General features: G+C 34.9%; 1 protein-coding gene across 2 annotated transcripts; it reads left to right on the forward strand.

Moving 5' to 3' along the window:
* Nucleotides 1-244: 244 nt before the first annotated feature.
* On the forward strand, nucleotides 245-20,159 carry AP5M1 (adaptor related protein complex 5 subunit mu 1). 2 transcript variants are annotated; one of them, XM_059373274.1, is made up of 9 exons: nucleotides 245-336; nucleotides 518-645; nucleotides 5,570-6,215; nucleotides 10,540-10,767; nucleotides 12,329-12,468; nucleotides 13,324-13,409; nucleotides 13,496-13,614; nucleotides 16,468-16,564; nucleotides 19,451-20,159. In XM_059373274.1, exons 2-9 carry the CDS (start codon nucleotides 572-574, stop codon nucleotides 19,531-19,533), a joined length of 1,473 nt encoding a protein of 490 aa, XP_059229257.1. In that variant the 5' UTR covers nucleotides 245-336; nucleotides 518-571; the 3' UTR covers nucleotides 19,534-20,159. The 2 variants fall into 2 exon arrangements, with proteins under 2 accessions (XP_059229257.1, XP_059229258.1); XM_059373275.1 differs by lacking the exons at nucleotides 245-336; nucleotides 16,468-16,564 and having other exon boundaries at nucleotides 556-645.
* Nucleotides 20,160-20,647: the final 488 nt, after the last annotated feature.

Below are 20,647 nucleotides of genomic sequence, written 5' to 3' on the forward strand. Positions count from 1 at the left end.
GCTCGGGGACGCCGCGGGCTCCCCCACTCCCCACAGGGCCCAGGCAGGGCGAGAGGGCGGCCATGAAGCGAAGCCGCAGACGCCTGTCAGCTGCCTCCCGGCGCCGCCCGCGCCGCTCCCATTGTCACCGCCTCGTACGCCGGAAGTGGAGCTGCGCGCGCCGGTTTGGCTGGCGGGAGGGGCCGGAGAGGGAAGCCTGCAGACGGCGAACGGCAGAGACACTCGTCGCTGGGGCGAGTGAGGAAGCATGATCCTTGCGGGCCACCGTCCCGGAAGTGGACCTTAGAGGAAGAGAGTGCTGGGGTTCCTGGGGAGGATAGATTTTCGGCATTCTAGGTGAGGATTCACAGAAGTGTTGTGGCAGGTGTTGACAGGAGGGACTCCGAGGTTTTAGTCACTTCACCAGAAGGAGCCAGCGTCTCTGCTGAGCCCAACCTGTTTGTGGTGGGGCAGAAAGTGGCCTCGGGTCTTCTGGTAGGAGCCCATCAGAAAGCCGGTCCGTGTCCTTTTTCCGTAGCGACTTTAGGGACGTGGCGACTTCAGGGATGAGCTGATGCTTTAGTGGCTTGTCATGGCCCAGCGGGCAGTGTGGCTCATAAGCCACGAGCCGGGAACTCCTCTTTGTGGCACCGTCAGATTCTCCAGGTAAATGCAGCTTGAATTCTCAGGGGTGATGGATCGGAGGGATGGATGATGTACTGTACTTTTGGGATTTGTCTTTGTCCGCGGCCTTGGTCAACTTACTTAATTTCTGTTTTATCTTTTAATTGGAAGTTTTAACACCACTACGTAATAGTATTTTGAGAATTAAGTGTGTTGATGTTTAGCACATTTAAGTATTATGAGTTTTTCAATATTACCATTACTATATCTTAAAATTAACTTCACCTGGGGCACCTGGGTGGCTCAGTTGTTAAGTGTCTGCCTTTGGCTCAAGTCATGATCCCATTGTCCTGGGATCGAGCTCCACATCAGGCTCCCTGCTCAGTGGGAAACCTGCTTCTCCATCTCCCACTCCCCTTCCTCTCCCACTCCCACTCTCTCTCTCTCTCTCTCTCTCGGTCAAATAGATAAATAAATCTTTAAAAAAAAAAAAAAAAGATTAACTTCACCTGCTTAGGGTTGAGATGGAGATGACCAAAGGCAAGAAAAGGAAACTAACTTACTGAGCGCTAAGCATGTTTCATATTTTTCTACTTTCGTTAATAAAGATCACTCAAGGACATTTTAGCTCATTCTTCCGGAAAATCTGGGCTGATCAATAAAAGACTATTATTTTCATATTATGTTTCATTCTTAGAAACTTGCAAATGGGTTACTTTAAAGTTCCTAATTGAAGAAAATTGGAAAAGTACAAAAAATAAAATCGTATTCATTTCTTCTTAAATGGTGTAAACTGACCTGGCTCCACTTTTAGAATTTGCCACATTCTATCAAAATAGCTCTGTGATGAGAATTATACAGTAACTCATTGTAAAATGTAAGTGGCAGTTCTGTAATCTGTATCACCTTTTATTCTTAGTGGCTATTGACAGTTCTTTCTTGCCAACATATTTATTCTTCCCTGAGGAAAGCTCTGTAGGGAGGTAGCAGAGCTTTGCATTGAGACTGAGGCAGATAAAGATGAGTGTGATTTTAAAGGAAACTGGTTGGTGGTGTGGGTATGAAAGATTACCTCTTCACAACCCAAACATTCTTTTTGTTTGTTTGTTTGTTTTTTGTTACTGAGGGTATCAGAATTAAAGTTTACCATTTTCTCCTGAATACCTGGCTTGCTTTGTTGTTGTTGTATCTCAAGTAAGGAAGGAGTTTAATAATACTTAGTATGTTTCAGCAACCTCATTGGTTCATCCAAAGTGCTTATATTCCTTTGAGTATCTTTATTTCTGCCATTCTTCTTCTCATAGGTGACTCTTGGGTATTTTTTGCTATCCCTTTATTTGTGTTTGCCTATGCATTTTTCAAATTACACAATTAAGTGTGCTATAGACTTCATTTTCTTATATTTGCCAGACTTCTCAGCACTATTTTTTTTTAATCTTTAAAAAGATTTTATTTATTTATTTATTTGTCAGAGAGAGAGATTGAGAGAGCGCATACAAGCAGGCAGAGTGGCAGGCATACATAGGTGGAGAGAGAGCAGGCTCCCTCCCAAGCAAGAAGCCCGATGCGGGACTCGATCCCAGGACTCTGGGATCATGACCTGTCCTGAAGGCAGGGGATTAACCAATTGAGCCACCCAGGTGTCCCCTCAGCACTATTTTAAAGAAATACCCATATTACTTTGTGTTCATCCAGAGCAGCACTGTCCAATAGAATTTTCTGCAATGAAAGACATGAGAAATGTTCTAAATCTATGCCGTTAATATTGTAGCCACTAGCTACATGTAGCTATTGTGCTTTTGAAATTTGACTCTTACAACTGAGGAACTCAATTTTGTTTAATTTTAAGTTTAAATAATCACATGTGGCTAGTGGCTCCTATTTTGGACAATGCAGGTCTAGTCCATTGCTCTGTTGTACTCTATGGTTTAATCCTCCATGTTTTACCTGTACTCTTCCCCTAGTGATGATAATCCCAGGTTGCCTCCAACTCAGCCATCAGAACGGTGATGTAGTAGGCAGCCTCAAAAGGCTAATAGGACCTATCTATGCTGATTTTGACTAAATATTGCCAAGTAATTATCTCTTCAGAATACTTTCTCTAATCTACACTCTTCTCATCAGCAGTAAGCAAAAGTTCCTATATCTCCATTCATTCTTTCCTAACCTTTATTCTAGTTTTTGTCAATATTGCTCTAAAGGAGATCTTATTTTCATTTGCATTTCTCTGTGTAGCTGTGATTGTTAGCCCTTTGGATTTCCTCTTTTGTGGATTGCTTGGACATTTCCTTGTCCATTTTATCTTTGTGGGTTGCTATTAGTCTGTTTGTTTTCATGTTAATTTTCTCCTGACATTAATTTGCGTGTATTCTTCTGTATTCGTTGTATATTCTTGATACCACACCTTTGTCATTTTTAGGTACTACAGATATTTTCTCTCATTTTGTCACTTTCAACTTTATGTATCACTTGATTAAACAGAAACCACTAATTTTATTACAGTCAAAGTTATTAGTACTTTGGGAGTTTTCTTGAAGTCATTCTCTATCCTTATTTTCCAAAGATATCTTGTTAATATTATTTTCTTCTATCATTTTATCTGTCCTGTTTAGGTTGTCTTTATTCCATCTTCAGGCGTGGTATTAATAGAGGGATCCATTTTTCCCTATAGGGTGGGCCAATTTTCCTGTATGTTTAATTTATTTTTTCATTATATATATATTTTTCATTGATTTGTGGGGCTATTGAGAGGTGATTACGTTTCTCTTATAAATACTGGTCTGTTCCAGTTCTATTACTTTATTTCCTCTTCTTGGACCAGTACCATACTGTATTTATATCTATGGCTTTGTAACTTATCTTAATATCTTACAGAGATAAGATTTTTTTTTACTGCTTATAAAAATAAGTTCCTTGAAGAACTCATTGTTGTTTTCATTTTTTTTTTTTTTCTCATTGTACTCAGGGTATTTCAGAAGAAAAGTTCAGATATGTCTGGGTGGGCTTTTCAGCATCTCTGTGGAGGGAGCAAGTTGGGTTCAAATAATTCATTGTCATTTTTTAATTCTGTATCATTAAAGAAATTAGTTTTGTTATTTTTCATTTTGTGGCCTCTTGGGCCTGGTGTAAGAGCTAAACATACATACTCTGGCATATTATCCACATATATGCCAAAGGTTAATGGCCATCACTTAAGAGTTTTAAAAGTCGATGGTCTGTCTGTATGCAATTACATTCCCAAAACAAAACTTGGTTTAGATTCTGATTTAGAAGTTTGCTGTCCAGATGTATGGGAATAGTGTCTTAAGTATGGCTTAGATTGTTATTGTACCCCATAATTGTAGGGCCCAAAATTTGAGTCCTATTTTAGAAAAGGTCTAGAATAAATTTGAAATGGTAGGTTGAGTTATTCAACAAAATATTTATTAGCACATACCAGGGTATTGTGTACATTCCCAGATTAACTTCTTATCTTTACATCCAACATTGAAATTCTTACACTTAAGAAGGACTTTAATTATCCTCCAGATAACCAAAGGATAAGACACTGGGCTAGAGCTTAGTCCAAAGTTCTCAACTATTATCCAGAGACCCAGAGAAAGAAATGGCATGGCATTCAACTGCTAAGCCATTACTGGAGGGTAGCTAATTCTTTTCTTTTGTCAATCAAGAAGTACATCAGAATGTAAGTGAGTGAAGTTTACTAATATACAGATAAGTTGGATACATTCCTATTTTTCTTTTTAAAAATTATTAGTAAATATCAATATCTAATTAGGGGTATTAGTGAAAAAAAATATGTTAACCAGGTGTGTTTTGATTTTTGGTGGGAATTGCTGATGTATTCTTTAGACACCCCCTTTATTTTACAAATAAGAAAATAGACTTAGGGAAGTTAGGTGACTTACATAGAAGTTAATAGCCTATAACTAACTTTGTTCTGGACATGAGAGTAGAGCAAAAAGGAATAGGAAAAAATACATCTTTTTTTTTAAACTAAGAAAATGTGATGTAACATTTTATAAATGAAGCATCTTCTAGTCTTTTTCCCCAAAAAAGGATAAATTAGTAACTTACTGTTCGGTCTAAGATGTGCAAACCATAAAAGATTATTCAGATTTTATTTTTATTACCTCTTTCAGGGCCATAGAGATAAACATTTTTATTGCTAAAATATTCTTACATTTTAAGGAGTTGGCAAGAAGACCTAGGATATTTGTTATTCACTATTAATTGAGTAGAATAGAACATTCCTTTTACATTTGCATCATCTCAACTAATGAATCCGAAATTACGGCAGATTAAATTGAACCACTTCTTTTGATTCTCCTCTACTAAGATGGAATCAGGGGGTGGGGAGGGAGTTCTTAGAGATGCTTGAAAAGTCCAAGTATACATTCCTGGCCTACCAAGCAGGAATCTGAGTGGCCAAGAAACTGGAATTTTGAATTAGAACCATGTGTTCTACCTGTTTATTTGTTTGTTTGTTTTTTTAGATTCTTTAAAATTTATTTATCACAGAGATAGCGAGAGAGGGAACACAAGCACAGGGGAGCAGGAGAGGAAGAAGCAGGCTCCCCACTGAGCAAGGGATCCCAGAACGCTGGGATCATGACCTGAGCCAAAGGCAGACACCTAACAACTGAGACACTCAGCTACCCTGTGTGCTCTACCTATTTAAAAAATTAACTAAATTAGGCTATTTTCAGTAATAAATAATGACATTATAATTTCATATAATATACCAAGTATACAACAGTTAGTTACTTCAGTAGAAAATTTAATATGTGATAAAGTTTTTTGGTTGTGGTTTTTATGGGTATATGTGTTTGTTACTGTGTGTTTTGTTGTTATTACTCTTAGCCTTGTATTTTGGGTTTGTTTTTATTTGGGGGCTTTGGGGGGTTTTTCTGTTTTTATTTTCCTTGGAAGAACCATTTATAATATTTTTGTTTCCATAATTCAGACGGTATCCAACTGTTGAAAAACGAGCCAGAGTCTTCAATGGAACAAGTTATGTGCCTATTCCTGAAGATGGTCCCTTTCTTAAAGCACTGCTTTTTGAACTTAGATTATTGGATGATAATAAGGACTTCGTAGAAAGTCGTGATAGCTGTTCACACATCAATAAAACATCTGTCTATGGACTCGTAATAGGAGGTGGAGAACTCTGGCCAGTTGTTGCTTTTCTGAAGAATAACATGATATATGCTTGTGTTCCACTAGTTGAACAAACTTTATCCCCTCATCCACCATTAATTAGCATTAGTGGAATTTCACAAAGCTTTGAACTTCTTTTTGGGATACAGGATTTTCTTTTCTTGGGTCAAAAAAATGACACTGAGTTAAATACAAAATTGAACCAACTGCCTGATTTGTTTCTACAAGCTTGTCCATTTGGAACTTTGTTAGACGCCAACTTACAGAATTCATTGGACAGTATTAATTTTGCTTCTGTGCCACATCCACAAAAACAGCCAGCCTGGAGAGTTGGAACATACAAAGGAAAACCACAAGTTTCTATTTCTATCACTGAAAAGGTAAAATCCATGCAATATGATAAACAGGATATAGCAGATACATGGCAAGTTGTTGGAGCTGTCACTTGCAAGGTGAGATTTTCTCTGACACTTGTTTTATCATACCATTCAACACCAGTGAAGAAAAGTAAAATTTTCTAACTTTATTTTACATTGTTATATGACATTATTGATTTTTATCATAAATAGCAATCATTAAATATGTGAAATTTTGGAATATTACCTTTTTGCATTCATTATGAATTGAATTTCTTTTAAGATTTTTATTTATTTGAGAGAGAGAGAGTGCACAAACCAGAGGGAGAGGGAGAAGCAGACTCCCCACTGAGCAGGAAGCCTGATGTGGGCCTGCATCTCAAGACCCCAGGACCATGACCTGAGCCAAAGACAGATGCCCAACCGAGTCCCTTCTTATGATTTACATTAGCTATATATGGCTGCATACTGAATTGTCCCATTATCCCCACAATAAACATTTATTATCCTCATAGGAACATCTAGTGTAGAGTCTACCATGAGATCACAGTCAAGATTGCAGCTGGAGCTATAGTCACCTGCGGGTTTGATTGGGGCTGGAAAATCTACTTGCAAGGTGGCTCACTCACATGGGTAGCAAGTTGGTGCTGGTTGTTGGTGGGAGGAGTCCGTTCTTTTCCATATGGACTTCTCAATAGAAGAATATATTAAAGAATATATTTAAGAACATCCTCACAACTTGGTGACTGGCTTCCTATAGATCAAATGATGAAAGAGAAAGAAAGAGAAGGCACATAATAGAAGCTGTTCTTTTTATTACCTCAGCTAAGGTCAGATGGTACCACTTTCACCACTTTTTGTTCCAAAGAATCAGGTCACTAAGTCCACTCCACATTCAAGGGGACTAGAATTAGGCTTCACCTTTTGAAAAGAGTAATGTCAAAAGAATTTGTGAAAATATTTTAAAACTATCATACCTATTTTCCATTTTTTCCAAAAGGATGAAATTGACAAATCTTTGTTTTAATATCTAAAACCATTTTGAAGGGCTCTTATATTATTTAAACATATTTATAGGTTAATATAGGGTTCTCTGGTTTCAGGATAGAAAAATAGGAAATGACAATAGGAGTAACAATATAATTAGTAGTGAAGAGTGCCATTTTGAATAATAATTGAAAATTAAACCTCTCTATAATTTCTACTATATAGCAATAATATTCTTAAATGTTTTTCTTTTTCTGATATCCTTTATTCTCTGCACTTAGGAAAATATACTTTTTTAAAAAGATTTCATTTATTCATTTGATACAGAGGGAGTACAAGGTGGGGGAGCAGCAGGAGAGGGAGAGGGAAGAAGCAGGATCCCGCTGAGCAAGTGGGGCTCCATCCCAAGATCCTGGGATCATGACCTGAACCAAAGGCAGTCACTTAACTGACTGAGCCACCCAGGTGCCCCTGAATATAAACTTTTTAATCAAGCTTAATGTAGAGGGACTATGTACAAATGCTATAGGTAAAAGTAGATTTCAAGAACAGAAAATAGAACAGTCCTGGCAGACAAATTGGATCTTTTCCTCTTTAACCTTAAAGTAACACAAGAGTTTATGTGTCTGTTTTAAACTCACTTCTATTATGATCAAAAATACATTCCAGTTATTAATGTATTAAAAATAACTATTATGAATGATGGGGCACCTGGGTGGCTCAGTCAGTTAAGTGTTCAACTCTTAATTTTGTGCCAGGTCATGATCTTAGGATTGTGAAATTGAGGCCCATGTCAGGCTCTGCACCAGGCATGGAGCCTGCTTAAGATTCTCTCTCCCCCTCATCTGTCCTCCCCCCAATAAAAAATAAGAATTATTATAAATGGCTCTATGTCATGGCTTATGTCATTCATAAAACTTGAAATAGCTGAATTCTTCTTTCTTGTAAGTCATGAAATAAAAGGAAAATTCACCATTTTTGTTTTTTCATTTTGTGGCAATGAATAGGGAATATATTATATATAATTTGCTATTAACTGGTATTAAATATGTCAGCTCATTGATAGGCTGACCCTAGTTTATTGCTAAGAATTTTGGATTAGTTTCTATATAAATCATCATGATGGAGAACTTTCTTCTTTAAAAAACTTTCTTCTAAAAATAAAAAGAATGGGGGTATGCCATCATCCATGCACTAAATGTTTCTTAAGGCGTTTATGTAAATAGTACATCTGTTAGCCAAACATTTTCTAAAAAATTCTTCAGGAGCTTAGTATTTAAAGTTTTATTATGAGCCCTAGTATAAATGGAAATAATTATCTTCATTTAATCTTAGTCCTAGAAGAAAACCTGGTGAACCAAAAGCCACTGGACTGAAGTTCTAGTCCTCACTCCACCACTAATTCTTTGATGTCCTTGGAAGAGTCATAATATTTACAGTCTTTTCTCATTTTTAAAATCCGTTAATTTCCTAGGTCCCTTCTGTTTTTGTAATACCTAGTTAAAATTGAGATTTACATATGCCAAATTGGTTTAAATGGTAGTACCCACATTTCTCAAGAATGACGGTCCTCATTCTATAGTAAATGACTGATGATCTGTATTTTAAATGACTAGCCAGCAGATAAACCATTGGTGGTTTCTGTAATGGCTGTAATTTTCCAAACCCTCTAAGAATATTAGACTGATTTAGTAAGTATAAAATGAATATTTAAATATTGTAATAATACTTACTATTGATATTTGCTCACTTTATTATCTCCATAAATACCTGTCAAAAAACAGAACTTTTTTTTTGTTCTTTCTAGTTCACATATAGAGTGAAGTAGCAGATGGTTTAAAACTCAAAACACTAAAATATTTTTAAGGTTTGTGGTAAGGTGTATTGGACATCTTTATTTTCAAATGTGATAGACATTTTGTAACTGTTACCAAAAAATCTTTATGAGGTACTAATACCTGGTACTGTTCATAATGCCTGCTGGCTAAGTGTTTACACTGTATAGCAGATATATTCTTGAATTCACACATATGTCAAGTGATAGATAAAACATGAGCAAAACATGTCACATTAGGAAAACAGAGGTAGGGTCCACAATTAGAAAAAGATGCCCATTCAGTAAACATTTTTTTGAATGTCTCTTGTACATAACAATGTGCTAGGCACTAGAAATACAAAGAAAAATATAAGTTCTTGCTTTCAAAGAACTTAAAGTTTCAAGAGGGAAACAAACAGGACACTGACAAATACCTGTAGAGGGTGGGCAGTTACTACATGATGTGGACTGTGTATGTGATAGTAGAACTAGCTGCTTGCATTTGGAGCTAAACATTATACCTGCTAAGTTCTATTAACTCTTAAAATATTTGTTTTGATCTACCAAACAAAACATATCAATAAACTTTTTATGGCCCTTTTGACTAGTTTCAATTGGATGCTTTTAATAGAGGTTCATGGTTAATTACCATGTAATTACACAATGTATGTAATTACACAATGATACACAAGTAAGGTGTATCATTCTGGTTGGGTCAGAAAAAGAGCCATTACAAGGTTTATGGGACTAATGATATTTAATATAGGATTTACGGCTTACTAAAAATAACAATTAATTTAAAACTTTATGAAAGTGTGAAATAATTTTGAATTTTTTGAGGCTCATATCAGGTGTAAGAGGAGTTGAGAGAATAAAAATTCTGATCTTCTAGCTGCAGCCTCCCAGAAATAATTGCTAATGACTTTAGTCTGGAGAAGCCAGAATTCACAGATAAGTCTGAGATGCCACCATGTCTATCTGTTACAGCCTCAAAGCAGAAATTCATGGAAATTTCTGAAAAGTACTGCACCTGGCCACCACATCCTTAAAGCAGGAGCAGAGAGTTCTGTGAAGCTGTCATATCCAACTTCCATAACCTTCCAAGAATATTAGCTTCCCAATTGCAGGGTAGAAAATTATTAAAGAGGTAGATGGGAGCCAAGCAATGAAAGGCTTAAAAGTAATGCAAAACTGAGGGGGAACCATTGAAAGATCTTGAGCGTGGATACAATATATTTAGAATTCTGTTTTGTTAGGGTAGCTCCAGGAGATGGATTGATTAGAGGAGAACAAATCTAGATACATTTGGAGGGCTGTGACAGGAATTGTAGGGGCCTGTACCAGTGTGTTTGCAATAGAAATGAAGAGATGTCAGTGGATTTAAAATAGTTTTTTAAGGATTTAGATACAAGCAGAGGGCTCTAGGAAGTTTCTCCTCATTCCTGTTGGTGTCTGAAAGTATAATAGAACCACTGCCTGAAAACAGAAAGTAAGAACAATACCTTAAAAGAAAAATGAGTTAAGTTGTGGGAAGTGACTCAGATAAATTTATAAAAGCCTCACAGAGGATGCATGCCTCTAAGATCTTGGTAATATCTGTTTTTGTTTCTGTTACAGTGTGATTTAGAAGGAAACATGCCAAATGTTACCATCAGCTTGAGTCTCCCCACCAATGGGTCTCCACTTCAAGATATTCTCGTTCATCCTTGTGTGACTTCTCTTGACTCTGCCATTCTGACTTCTAGTAGCATTGATACAATGGATGATTCTGCATTTAGTGGACCTTACAAATTTCCATTCACTCCTCCTTTAGAGTCATTCAGCTTATGCTACTATACTTCACAGGTAAATAACCTTGGAAATGTTGAGACTTTACTAATCTTTGTGTTTATGAATTCTGTTGTAAGCAAATTGTTCATACTTTTGGCCCACATGAGAACTTTTCATTATTTACCAGATAGTAATTGTTGAATGAAGATGAAGATTCAGGTCTTTCAATAAGATGCCTCTTCTCTCTGGTGTCTGGTGTCTCTAATAGCACTGAATGATTTTCAAAGTCATGGGATCTTTTTTTTTTTTTCAATGTTCCCTAATAAAGACTCCATGGTCCCACAGTAGATCCTGGTATAATTTAGTCATGGTTTGAATTATGAACATAAAAGTCCTGTAATCCTAGGCAATTGGCGTTATAAACGCATAATATTATTTACAGATACTGTGTGTTGAATAACTTTTGTGTCAGACATTGTCCTAGGCACTTTACATGTGATTTCTCCAGTACTTTGAAAACCCTTAATATGGGTATTACTTGCCCCATTCTACAGATGAGGAAAGTCTCAGAGAAGTTAAATAACAACCCAAGGTCTTATAACTGAAAAGTAACAGTCTAGATTTAAACCCAGATTTTCTTCTTCTTCTTCTTTTTTTTTTAAGATCTTATTTATTTATTTGAGAGAGACACAGCGAGAGAAGGAACACAAGCGGGGGAGTGGGAGAGGGAGAAGCAGGCTTCCCACTGAGCAGGGAGCCCGATGCAGGGCTCGATCCCAGGACCCTGGGATTGTGACCTGAGCTGAAGGCAGCCACTTAGCGACTGAGCCACCCAGGTGCCCCTAAACCCAGATTTTCCACACTCTAAAACCCAACCTTTTTGTTATACTATTTGTTTTTTGTCCTGATTATGAGTCAATAGTTTGAAAAACCTACTCATGCTAGCTTACATAAAGGGAATTTATTTTGATAATGTAAGAGGCAGTCTGTGTTATTCAAGGATAAAAAGAAAATCAAAATTGAAATCACTCTGTACTCAATGTTTGTACTGTCTTTCCCATCTCTGCTATTCAGTTTTCTCTTCCAACTGGCTTTCTCTGCTTCCACATGACCTATAACTCTGAAACCTTACTCTACATAAGTAGAGTCTATTTATTACTTCAAATGTACCAGAAAGAGTGATTGGCTTACTTCAGCCTACAGACAGTGTCTCCTTCAATCAGTTACTGATAACCAATTGAGTAAGCTACTGTTAAGCTAGGAGGTGGGGGAGTCACAGATAAACATAGGGAACTATGAGCAGCAGGCACTGTGAGCAGGGCATCAGGAAACAATATGTCTAGTGCACATCTTATGTTGCATGTCATAGAGAATCTGGAGGATGGGAACCTAAATGAGCAAGCGAGGAAAACAATGTATTGCAAACCTTTGTAAGGCACCTTTCTTATCTCTGGAAACAGAGAAGGAAAAATCCTTGCCCTTAGAACAATAATGGCTCTCTCATCTATTACCAAAAAAGTGTGGAGTAATTTATACATAATAACTACATTACTGCAAGGCCTTTTTCTCAGTCATCATTGGTATTTTAAACCCATTAACCTGAGAATTATACAAAAATTTGTTTGTTTGTTTCCAGGTCCCAGTCCCACCAATTTTGGGTTTTTATCAAATGAAAGAGGAAGAAATACAAGTAAAAATAACAGTTAACTTAAAACTTCATGAAAGTGTGAAAAATAATTTTGAATTCTGTGAAGCTCATATACCTTTTTATAATAGGTAGGAATAAAACAACATGATGCCATGATTTCTGCCTTTCTTAGTACATTCCCATTGCCCTACAAAATTATTTATCTTTGTCTTTTTACCTTATTTTTAAGATCTAAAAACTTTATTTTACTCAAATGAATGCTGATTCTGAACCAAAATTCAGTCATAAAAGTAATCTGTTACCTTTAAACGTATCTTTATTTTTCTAGTTAAACTTACTAGTAAATACGGGAGGGAATATGATATAATGATGAGTAACAGACCTGTACCTGAAACCAGTAATACATTATATGTTAATTAATTGAATTTAAATTTTATAAATGTTAGTAAATACATAAACTTACTAGTAAATACAAATATAAGCCAATGTAGCTTCTTCAGGGATTATTTCACTGCTGGCTTTATATCTAGCAATTTCTAGGTACTATTTACATATAAGACAAAGCCAACTATCAGCTTCCTGGTGAATTAAGCCAAAGATAACAAGATTTTTTTCCTCTATAGTTCTGCTTTTAAATTTGTTCTACAGCATAGGATGTTCTTTTCATAGGATGCCTAAAGATAGAGTAAAATAATAGTTTTAACATTATGTCAATCCATATGACTGTTAGGGCTGTATTAAGACATTCTATATAATTTTATAGTTGTCTTTAGAATTAATAATGTCTATCATCACCAAAAACTTTTATTGTTTCTGTTGTTTTTTTGTGATTTTTGTTATTCTACTTTATTCTGCAAACTTGAATATAAATCTGCTTTTATTTTGTCCTTCTATTAAGTAATACTAGCTACATTTAACTTAGATCTCTTAAAACTCTTTTATGATCATTTTTTCTTTCTGTTGTGTCCTTTTCTTTTTTAAAGAGGTCCAATCACACATGTGGAATGCAAAGTTAGTTTTGGCCAACTTGAAGTATTTCGAGAGAAAAGCTTATTGGTCTGGATTATTGGTGAGCTTTTATTAATTTTTTTTTCATCCATCTGTTGTAGAATCTACTTACTTTAGAATAGTTAACTGGTACATTTGTGTTTTTAGGACAGAAGTTCCCCAAATCAATGGAAATTAGTCTTTCTGGAACTGTAACTTTTGGAGCCAAGAGTCAGGAGAAGCAGCCATTTGATGAGATTTGCATTGGAGGTACAGCATATTTAAAGGTAAATACATTTATGTGGCTCACTACAGTAGAAACCCTTCCCTTGTTTTTAAATTGCATATATCTAACTGATTTTTATTGTTTTCTAGCTATTTTTTGTGGGGGAACTTCTTGTCTGTGCTAAGTCTTTTTTCAGATTTTTGTAAGATTTCCTTTTGTTTAGTATTAGTCACTTTCTACTTCACTTAATACTTAAAAAATTTTTAAGGTGAAACAGTTAAGTATAACCTTAACACATCGCAGTAATGAAGTTGTTTCCCAGCCCTTAGTTATCACATTCAAGATTCGTATGTAAAAAATATAAGATGTAGCCCTTGCCCTCCAGAAATTTTCCCCTGATGCATGTCAGTAATTGATCAGTGCTAACTGCTTTTGGTATTTGAAGGAAACTGAGCATTTCTGTCCAAAGTGGTCAAGGAAAGCTTTGCAATAGAGATGGAGTTTAAGCAAAACTCTGAGGCCCATATAAGCATGAAAATGAAACTTTGATGATTGACCAACATTTATATAGGTAAATAAGTGACTTAATCAAAGGAATGAAGGATGACAAGGCACACCTAGGATCCAGTGCTAGAAATAGTAGTAACACATCAATTTAAATAAGTATTTAGGTCTAGACTGTAGCTTTGGAAGGTCTGCATTCCGACTTTTATTCCTTTGTTAGAAAATGTTTATAGTTTTTTGAGTATGGGAGTGGTCTTTCAGAAAACAATACTTTATGAAGATCAATCTGGAATGGATGTGAGAAGGAAGGTGAGTAGGAAAAAAAAATAGTAAAACTTGTTTCCTGATGAAAGGTATTAAGTTAATGACTCTGAGTGTCAGAGAAAGAAAGACTGCTAGAGAAGCTATGATAAAGGTAAAGCATTGATCACTAATTAAATATAGAAACAAAAAATAGTTTTATGTCCAAGATTTAAAAACATTTAAAAAAATGTAGCTTAAGTCATACTTGAAGCTCCAAGAGGGTAGAGACCATATGAATGTCATTCATTCGTTGTTTTTGTCACCAGCATCTAGTTCATTTCCTACCACAAATATTTGATGAAGGGTGAATATACTTAGAAAAAGTACTAATATGGAGAAAGTTGGGAGGAAGTGAGCTACATATCATGTATGCTGATGATAGCTGGACACAATGTAAGTGTCCAATTAGTAGCTGAAAACCTAGAGTTCAATTTTCAGGAGGAAATTCAATAGTGTATAAGGATTTAGGGGTTACCTATGGAGAAAAAATAGTTGAGGCAGTGAAAATGAGTAAGATCCAAAAAAAAAGAAAACAAGTGGCTGATTTAGAAGACCCATTGAGAGGAATTGAAGGGGTGATCAGAAGAGTAGCAGGAAAATCTAAATAGAATGGTAGAGAAATCAGAAAGATTGAAATCTATTTGATAAAAAAAATTAGAGGAAATGGTAATGAAGTCAGAAGTATACTAGTGATATTCATTTGTTCTATCTTGGCTTCAGCTATATACACAAGCTTTGTTTCAAGGATTATTATAAAAATTCCTACTTTCAGATATTTTTTAGAAAAAATGTGGGATGTTACTACACTCTGGGTCTTGCAGAGGTAGGGATTATGACTTTTTTTTTATTAATTTTTATCACCTACTCAGTTATAATCTCATTGCAAGCATGTAATACATATTTGCGTTCACTGAATAGATTTATTTTTATAATATTTAGTTATATGGAAATCAATCTTCTTATAACTTCCAGAATCCAGAATTATATCAAACAAGCAAGCTAAAGCCCTTTATAATTAGAGATAATATGAGCTGCAATAGGAAAAAAGTTGCTTAGAAGATCGGAAAATTTATATTCTATGTATGTGGCAATCAAAAAGAGATTTGGCAATCAAAAGGAGAAAGTTTGGCAATCAAAAGGAGAAAGTTAGGAAATGGGAAAAATTTGCAGGGATGAGAGATGGAAGAAGAAATGCAGAAAAGAAAAAAAAAAGAAGCAGAAAAGATTGCAAGATATTGCAAAATCAGGAGCTTCTAGCAGCAAATATGAGGACAGCAAAAGGAGACCGGAGCTCCCTCGATAAGACATAGACCTTTGATAGTTCATGTGACTATCACTATGACTTAGGCACCCCACCACTATGCCTTCAGAGAAAGTACTAACGGCCCTTTCTACAATAATAGTGTAATAACTGGTATTTATACTGATGATGCCACATTATCAATTAAATCCAGAAATATGGATTACATTTTAGAAAGTTTTCATAGGTGAGAGAAAGGATGATTTCTGAGCTTAGTTCTAGAAAAACTGAATTTCAGTTTTCTGGAACATTAAGCAGAACATCTCATTCCCTCCCAACATGAGACAGATTGTTTCAGCTTTAGTAATTGTAATCTTGTGTTTTGCTAGAAAGTGTATAATTTCTGCTTGTAAAGGAATTATGATCTGAAATAGATCACAATCATATAGCCTTAGAATATGCAGAATACCAGACACCCTAAGGGAAGAAACACCAGCTTTTGTTGTCTGTTGAGTCTGAGTTCACATGCCAGCTCTGCTGCTTACATTCTGGAATGGTAATTGCTCCCATCTCTGAACCTCAGTGCCCTCATTTGTAAAATAGGGAAGCTTTGCAACATAGATTAAAGTCCATATTAGTGAAGTATCTGGTGGGCGTTAAGCATTTCATAATGACAGCCTTACAAAGAAATGTTCCTAATGCGAAGGGGGAAAAGTGTATATGTGTATGTATGCACACATGGATACACACATTTTTATTTTGTGAACTACGTGAAGTAAATTCGAAAAATTGTGTCAAGGGAAAAAATGTGGCCATCACTTTTATCAATAATCACCTCAATTTGGTATATTTCTCTTCTTTTTCTAGCTTCACTTTAGGATCTTAGATTATACACTCACTGGTTGTTATGCAGATCAGCATTCAGTTCAAGTTTTTGCATCAGGAAAACCAAAAATAAGTACACGTAAGTTGTACAGATTCAAACTAGCTTGAGAGAATTTAAATGGTGCTATGCAATTATTACCAAAGATAAAATTAAAATGTAACAAAAAGAGATCAAAGAACAATCCCAATTTATAAAAATTCTGACCTGATCCTAGCCTGTGTAACAGTGTGTGTACTTTACATCGCCCTCTACCTTCTCTTGTTTATATAATGGTCTGGGTGAGCAAGGATTGGCATAGAGGTGGGCTTTAGTATAAAGTTGGATTTGTTTTGCTCTGGTTATAATATACTCTTTTATTCAAAAATTGTTCCCAGGGGCTTTGGTATTGGATAGACAAGAGTCTAAGTCTGGCTCAGACAATTTATTAGCTGCATAAATTTGGACAAACTAGTAAACTTCTCAAAGTTTTAGTTTCCTCATCTATAGAATGGAAATAATAGTACTGTTTATCTCGGGATTGTTACAAGATTTAGATAAAATTATATCGACCAAGTGCCTAGCATGATGCTTAGCGTGTAGCATGGTTTCAATAAATGTTAGATGTGATTATTATTTAAAATTTTATTTACTTAATTTTTTAAATTTTCATTTATTTATTTATTTATTCGTCAGAGAGAGAGAGAGAGTATGCACAAACAGCATAGTGGAAGGCAGAGGCAGAGAGAGAAGCAGGCTCCCTGCTGAGCAAGGAGCCCGATATGGGACTTGATCCTAGGATGCCGGGCTCATGACCTGAGCTGAAGGCAGCGGCTTAACTGACTGAGCCACCCAGGTGTCCCTATTATTTAAAATTTTAAATATTTTTAGCAAATGCTATAGTCAATGAGCATTATTTTTTTTTACAAGTAGGAGGGCAATAGAAAGAAGGTTTCCAGCCTTCAGTGAGTTCATTGGTTATAAGTAAACATATACACTGTACATGAAAACACAGGGAGATAAGAAGCAATTTATAAATGAATTCAGAATTATTTAATTCAGATCAAATACTTACAGTATCACAGAACAGAAGAGTAACTAGGATGAGGTTAAATGTTAGCTAAACATAAGCAGAACTGTTGTTTTATTTATTTAAGTAATATCTGTACCCAATATGGGGCTCACACTTATGACCCCAAGATCTTCTGAGCCCAGGGACTCCTAGATAAATATTTCTTAAACTAAGGATTAAGATCCCCAAAATAGTTAGGGTAAGACAAGACTTTGTACATGAAAGTTTCAAAAGGATTATAGAACTCAGAACTACAGAATTCTGAGCAATTGCTTTCAAATGGCAATAATAAATTCTGTGTAATCAGAATGAGTCATATTCTTTACCTCCTTAGAATTTCCCTGTTTTCTCATGCATCATTTTTTGGTTGTATTTTAAAGAAATACATATACATGGAAGAGTCTTCACAATGCATTTTTTTTTTAAATAAAAGCATGATATAATTATATCAATTTAAACAAACCAGTGGTTTTGTCTAAATGCAAATATTTTGGATTCTATCTATGGGATACTGAAGGCAAACAGGCCAATATTTTAGATTGTCTATGGAAGATATGTTTTCTATTTAGGTAATGTCTAAAATATTTTAAGTATCTTATTAATATTAGCTAAACATATTATAGCAATTCTCAGAAAGCATAATATAGGATGGGGCTATTCAGTAATATACTGGCTTAATGTAAAATATTAGTATATCTTAATATAAATTAATATAAAATATTAATATATTGAATAAAAGAGGTTATTTTATAATGCATAATTATGACCAATCTTTTATTTCCTTCCTCTGTTAGTTTCAGAACCTGATTGCCACTGTGTAACTATATAAGACCTTTCTTTTGACATCATCTTGACAATACTATCTATTTTCAAAATATACAACTTAGTTCTGAAAATATTAATGCCAGTAATATTAATTTAAATAATAATAGCTAACATTTATTGCTTACCATGTGCCAGGCACAGCCTTGTAGCACTCTATGTGAGAATTATTATCTCCATTTTTATAGGTGAGGATGCTGATGGAACAGAGGGATTAGGGTTGTGTAGCTAATAAATGGAGGACTGGAAATCAAACCAAGCAGTCTAGCTCTACAACCTGCCCGCTAATCAGTATGCTGTGTTGCTTTTCAATGTTAACTAGGTTTTCAGACAGAAATTAAATAAATAAATAAATAAATAAGTAGTAATACATTCTACCTCTATCTTTTTCATTATGAAAAAGGACATGAAGAAGAAAGGTAGAAAAGAGAGAATTAGATATTTACTAATGTGTGTAATAAACAGAATTTATATGGGTCTAACTCCAAATGAGCATTATTAGCTCAAATTTACATATCAGAAAACTTTAGTTGAAAGAGGTCGTCATTTGTCCAAAACTACAAAGCTATTAAAACAGAAAGCTTAAATTTGATCAGAACTTTAAGAAATTGTTGAGACAGCTTTTTAAAAGTATTACTAGAAAGTAGGATGTTTATTTCTGTCTCTAAAATTTGGAATGGGCGAAGAACAGCAAGATGAGACTAAGGACCATGGTAAAGAGAGGTCACAGAATTGGAAACCAATAAAAAATTTTAAATTTTTTTGTAGTTGATGTCATGGTCTATAAGAAACAGAATTTGAGGAAACCATGAGAAAAATTGATCAAAGTGGAATAAATGAGGGATATTGGAATAAATTTGGCATAAATAAGCTCAAAGATAGATTTAAATATCTAATAAACCCATATTTTTAAAGTTGTAAAAATTATAATGCCTTGATAAAGTGAAATTAAAGTGAGTATTTCAAACTGTTGCCTTTCTTAAAATAATTGTTTCCCCATTTTTAAAATATCATGACTTTGCTCTTCATTGAATTTTTGTTAAGGTAATACAGTCTTATCATTTGTTTCTTTTTTTTTTTTTTTTTTTTCGTAGACCGGAAACTAATTTCTTCTGACTATTATATCTGGAATTCTAAAGCTCCTGCACCAGTAACATATGGATCATTATTATTGTAATTATTTCATATTTAAATGGGATAACTTCAATTAAATCATTAGTCTTTTATATTTAATGTGTGTGCATATAACCTGTGAGAGAAAAAGAGTCATTGGTTTAATTATAAAATGCTCTTATTTAATATTTTTAGCCTGATATAGTTTAAAGAACATTTTGAAGACTAATGTTGTCAATTTTGTTACCCTTTTGATTTTACCCGAATATGATTCAAAGCATAAAATAGTAGTGATTCATGTTAGGTTTATTTTAAACTAGTGCTGGATCACCCTACCATATATACTTTCCTGCTCCTGTGGCAGGCATGGCTAATCATTCGTAGCCTTCTTTTTTCATTGTGCCTTCCTGAATATGGGCTCAGGCTCCTTCTCATTGCAGAGCTGCAAACAGCCACTCCTGATGGATTGTAGATAAAAAGATGGATGTGAAAGATAAAAAATCCCACTCTTTCAAAACCTGAGTAGTAAGCTTCTTGTACAGTGTATTGTTATGGAATACCAGAAACGACTGTAAATCTCTTGGGGAAAAAAGATAACCAGTCAACGAAAACAAATGGATATTGTTTAAATAGTAACCTATTCTTAATCAGAGCTATCTTTCTTACTAATAAAGAATCTGAATAATTATATTTAAGGTGTTTGTTTATCTCTGTTCTAGAGTTACTTTTCATAAGTAATCTTATTCATCTGCCACAATAACATTTTGCTCAGGAAGTCAGTAAGCATACTAAGAGGGGTGGGGCACCTTCAGAAAATGAGCATGGTGTTTTGTGATCACTTTATGCCTGCAGCCAAATTTTTTAAAGATAAACTTAGGTATAATACTGTTTTTCATGTTTATTATATGAAAATTATTAATGAACTCAGGTAAAAATTCAAAAGTTGTTCTGTGGGTAGAGAGAATTACTTAATATTATTTCAATATTGAGTAGCCTATTTCCTTTAAATTTGTCACTCCTGCGTTTTTATTAGCATTCTCTTGATTTCTTCAGGAACCACCCAGTCATAACTTTTTATTTGTTGTCTTTACAAATTATATGTCTTGTTCTGTTTTCAAAGCAGTTCTTTGTCAAGTTGAACTTTAAGTGACCATTCATGAAAAGATGAAATCTCAAGA

The sequence above is a fragment of the Mustela nigripes genome, chromosome 13 (assembly GCF_022355385.1).
Source record: "Mustela nigripes isolate SB6536 chromosome 13, MUSNIG.SB6536, whole genome shotgun sequence".
Taxonomy (NCBI): domain Eukaryota; kingdom Metazoa; phylum Chordata; class Mammalia; order Carnivora; family Mustelidae; genus Mustela; species Mustela nigripes.

Bases quoted from the DNA above. Each gene is read 5' to 3' on its own strand.
- AP5M1 (XM_059373274.1), top strand. From the start codon at position 572: ATGGCCCAGCGGGCAGTGTGGCTCATAAGCCACGAGCCGGGAACTCCT. The intron at 6,216-10,539 runs GTGAGATTTTCT...TTTCTGTTACAG, and splicing joins TTGGAGCTGTCACTTGCAAG to TGTGATTTAGAAGGAAACAT. The intron at 10,768-12,328 runs GTAAATAACCTT...GTTTGTTTCCAG, and splicing joins TATGCTACTATACTTCACAG to GTCCCAGTCCCACCAATTTT.